The 4440-nt window shown below is 40.1% G+C and overlaps 2 protein-coding genes across 2 annotated transcripts; both read left to right on the forward strand.

Moving 5' to 3' along the window:
• The first annotated feature begins 2514 nt into the window (after positions 1-2514).
• Positions 2515-3078, forward strand: LOC139898887 (uncharacterized). The gene has a single exon (XM_071881691.1). It carries the CDS (start codon positions 2515-2517, stop codon positions 3076-3078), a length of 564 nt encoding a protein of 187 aa, XP_071737792.1.
• An 86-nt stretch (positions 3079-3164) lies between these two features.
• On the forward strand, positions 3165-3884 carry LOC139898894 (uncharacterized). The gene is made up of 2 exons (XM_071881694.1): positions 3165-3517; positions 3749-3884. The coding sequence occupies exons 1-2, from the start codon at positions 3165-3167 to the stop codon at positions 3882-3884; spliced, it is 489 nt and encodes a 162-aa protein (XP_071737795.1).
• The last annotated feature ends 556 nt before the right edge of the window (positions 3885-4440 follow it).

Raw genomic sequence — 4440 nt, forward strand, 5'->3', positions numbered from 1 at the left:
AAATGCCGATAGTAGTATCGTGCAAAATCGCGGACGCTGACATTACAGTCATGAAAGTTCATGTTGAGAATGGCAGTAGCGTCAATATTATTTACGAACAATGCTTCGCTCAATTGCCAGAAAGTATTAAAACAAAGCTGCAAACAACCGCAGTTTCGCTAACCGGTTTTGTAGGAGAATCTTCATTACCTATAGGTGTTTTTCCATTAAACATCGAGTTAGATGATGATAATGATGACGCTTTGGTGCGACAAGCGCGATTATATTTTTATGTTATGCGAGCCTCATCTCGCTATAACATGTTGCTGGGAAGAACCGTTATAAGTAAATTTGGAATTGTCCCGTCCACAATTCATGGCATGATTAAGTTTCCAACATATAAGGGAGTCACCACAATATGTTCAATGAGCATTATGCCTATTTGTGCGGCTGTTAACGTAAAAACCGTAGGGCAAGAACCTGTTGATGGTGCGGATGCTATGGAAATAATTAATCCCGCATATCCAGAGTAGAAAATCAAAGTAGGACGCAATGTTAGCGCAGATACTAGGAAGCAAATTGTACAATTACTTGTCCAGTATATGGATGTTTTTTCCTGGTGCAAAAATGATATGACTGGTGTTCCGCATCATATTGTGGAACACAGGCTCAATGTAAATCCAGCTCTAATGCCTGAAGTGCAAAAGCGAAGGGGTATGGCTCCAGAACGCTTAACATGGCTGTGTGAAGAAGTCACAAAATTGGTGCGAGCTGGAATTTTGCGCGAAGTCCAATACCAATCTTGAATTGCGAATCCAGTGTTGGTAAAAAAACCTGATGGTTCCCGGAGAATGTGTATTGATTACAAAGATTTGAATAAAGCGTGCCCCAAGGATAACTATCTGCTTCCAGAAATCGATTTAAAAGTACAATCTTTACATGTTTTTCCATATAAATATTTTCTGGACGCGGCAAGAGGTTATCATCAGATTCCTATGGCGCAAGAAGATGCAGATAAAACCGCATTTCATACAGGCAAAGGCATATATTGCTATATAATGATGCCTTTTGGTTTAATCAATGCGGGTGCAACATATCAATGGTTGATTGATACCACGTTTGATAAACAAATAGGGCGTAATCTTAAAGCTTATGTAGATGATTTAGTCATCAAAAGCACGATGCAAGAGCGAATCATTGAAGATATGCGCGAAACATTTGACAAGTTGCGAAAAATAAACATGAAGCTTAATCCACTAAAATGTAGTTTTGGCGAAACGGAGGGGAAATTTTTGGGATATCTTGTTACTGAACAAGGTATTCAAGCTAATCCAAAAAAGATCGCGGCTATAGAAAATATGACCGCGCCAAAAACGGTTAAGGAAGTGCAAAGTTTGACGGGAAAATTAGCAGCATTAACGCGTTTCTTGTCTAAAGCCGCTGAAAGGCAGTTGGCATTTTTCAAAACCCTAAAAGGTTGCTTGAAGCAAAAGAATTTTGTTTGGTCCAGCGAAGCAGAATCTGCGTTTCAAGAGATGAAAAAGTTGTTAAAAACTTTGCCTACACTAACAGCGCCGGTTCATGGCGAAACTCTTTATCTTTATATCTCAGTGGCAAACGAAGCTTGTGGCTCAGTTTTGATCGCGGAAAGGAACAAAATACAAAAGCCAGTGTATTCTGTTAGTAAAACTCTTACGGGAAGTGAAATAAACTATGCGCCGATTGAAAAGTTTATGTATGCACTCATTTTAACAACGCGAAGGCTACGAAGATATTTTCAAGGGCATCCGGTGCATGTATTAACTAATCTGCCAATCAGGAAAGTCTTAACAAAGCCAGAGATATCTGGTAGACTCGCATTATGGGCGGTAGAATTAGGTGCTTATCAAATATCTTACCTTCCGCGTAGCGCTGAAAAAGGACAAGTTATGGCGGATTATCTCGCTGAACTGTCTGGAGAGTTGGAGGCGATTAACGAGCGAACCGCACTAAAACCTGAACACGGCGAAACTTGGGATTTATTTACGAATGGTGCTTCGTGTGCAGAAGGTGCAGGTGCGGGTTTAGTTTTGGCAAGTTCAAGTGGTGAGGAGCATACTTACGAATTACGGTTTAATTTTGACGTGACAAACAATGAGGCAGAGTATGAGGCATTGCTTGCAGGCTTAAATATTGCGCGAAAGATGAATATTGTTAAGTTGCGTGCATTTACGGATTCGCAGCTAGTAGCAAATCAGTTTAGCGGAAACCGCATTCCAAGAGATGAAAAAGTTGTTGAAAACTTTGCCTACACTAACAGTGCCAGTTGATGATGAAATTCTTTACCTTTATATATCAGTGGCAAACGAAGCTTTCGGTTCCGTTTTGATCGCGGAAAGGAACAAAATACAAAAGCCGGTATATTTCATTAGTAAAGCCCTTACAGGAAGTGAAGTAAACTATGTGCCGATCGAAAAGTTTGTGTATGCGCTTATTTTAACATAGTGAAGGTTAAGAAGATATTTTCAAGGGCATCCAGTGCATGTATTAACTAATATGCCAATCAAGCAAGTTTTAACAAAACCAAAGATATCTGGTAGACTTGCATTGTGGGCAGTCAAATTAGGAGCTTATCAAATATCTTACCTTCCGCGTAGTGCTGTAAAAGGACAGGTTATGGCGGATTACCTCGCTGAAATGTCTGAAGAATTGGAGGTGATCAATGAGCGAACCGCGTTGAAACCGGTACTTGATGAAACTTGGGATTTGTTTACTGATGGTGCTTCGTGCACAGAAGGTGCAGGTGCGGGTTTGGTTTTGGAAAACCCAAGTGGTGAGGAGCATACGTATGCACTGCGTTTTAATTTTGATGTGTCAAATAATGAAGCAGAGTATGAAGCATTACTTGCTGGTCTAAATATTGCGCGGAAAATGAATATTGCTAAGTTGCGAGCATTTACAGATTCGCAGTTAGTAGCGAATCAGTTTAATTGCTCTTTCGAAGCACATGATCCTTCTATGCAGAAATACTTGCAGCTATTAAAGGAACTAGCAGCGCAGTTTGAGCATTTTGAACTTGCACAAGTGCCAAGAAGTCAAAACAAAAGGCGGATGCTTTGAGCAAATTGGTCGCTTTAACATTTTCGCATTTTCAAAAACAAGTATGGGTTGAGGAATTACCAAGTAAATCAATAGACAGTGACTTAATGGTCGCATCCGTTGAAGAAGAACAGCCAAAGTGGATGGAGCCAATTATACAATATATTCTCAATGATGCTTTGCCAAGTGACAGCCGCGAAGCTCATTTAGTAAGAGAGCGGGCACCAATGTATATCATCCAAAATGATATCCTATATCGTAAATCGTACTATGGACCAATGATGCGATGTGTTGGTCCAATTGAGGCAGAAATGATTGTAGAAGAAGTGCATAATGGTACTTGTGCACTGCATTCAGGCTACAAAACAATTGCAGCAAAAATTATGCAGATGGGTTACTTTTGGCCATCCCTATACCGGGATGTGGCAAAAATTGTTAAAAGATGCAAAAGTTGCGAAAGGCATGCCCCGCTGAACCGAATGCCAAGACATGATATGATTCCTGTCAATTTGCCATGGCCATTTCACAAATGAGCTATTGATATTGTAGGCCCATTTCCTGTAGGGCCTAGCAATGTTAAATTCCTGATTGTGGAAATCAATTATTTTACTAAATGGGTTGAAGCTAAGGCGGTCCGCACTATCACTTGTGTACAAGTGCGAAATTTTGTATGGGAATACATTGTTTGTAGATTTGGCATTCCGCGAGAACTGGTTAGCGATAATGGTGCACAAATAGTGAAAGATCCTTTCAAGACATGGTGCACCGATTTAAATATCCTACAAAAGTTTACGTCAGTTGCACACCCACAAGCTAACGGCTTATGAGAAGTAACCAATCGTGATATAGTAAGCGGTATTAAAAAGAGGTTATCCGAAAAGCGAACTGGTTGGGTAGATGAATTACCCAATGTGTTGTGGGCACATCGCACAACTTTTAAAAAGAGCACAGGGGAAACACCTTTTAGTTTGGTATATGGTTCTAAGGTAGTAATTCCCGCAGAAATTTTAGTACCAACGCATAGAATAGTTAATTTTGAGGAAGAAGCGAATGATGTTGCGTTGAGCGAAAACCTGAATTTCATTGAAGAGCGGAGGTTAATGGCTGCTATCAGAGAAGCTAATAATAAGCAGCAAATTGCTAAGTATTATAACAAAAGAGTGTGTGCTTTGTCTTTCGCTATAGGTGAATGGGTGCTGCGGAATAATGAAGCAAGCAGAGCAGAAAAGCTTGGAAAATTGGGTCCTAATTGGGAAGGACCTTATAAAATTGTGGCAATTAATGCGGCAAGATCATATAAGCTCGCGGATATGGAAGGTCGAACTTTACATAATGCGTGGCATGCTGTTTTATTAAAGCGATATTACGCATAGCTTAGCGAAA

This window comes from Rutidosis leptorrhynchoides, chromosome 1, assembly GCF_046630445.1.
Source record: "Rutidosis leptorrhynchoides isolate AG116_Rl617_1_P2 chromosome 1, CSIRO_AGI_Rlap_v1, whole genome shotgun sequence".
In the NCBI taxonomy this organism is placed as follows: domain Eukaryota; kingdom Viridiplantae; phylum Streptophyta; class Magnoliopsida; order Asterales; family Asteraceae; genus Rutidosis; species Rutidosis leptorrhynchoides.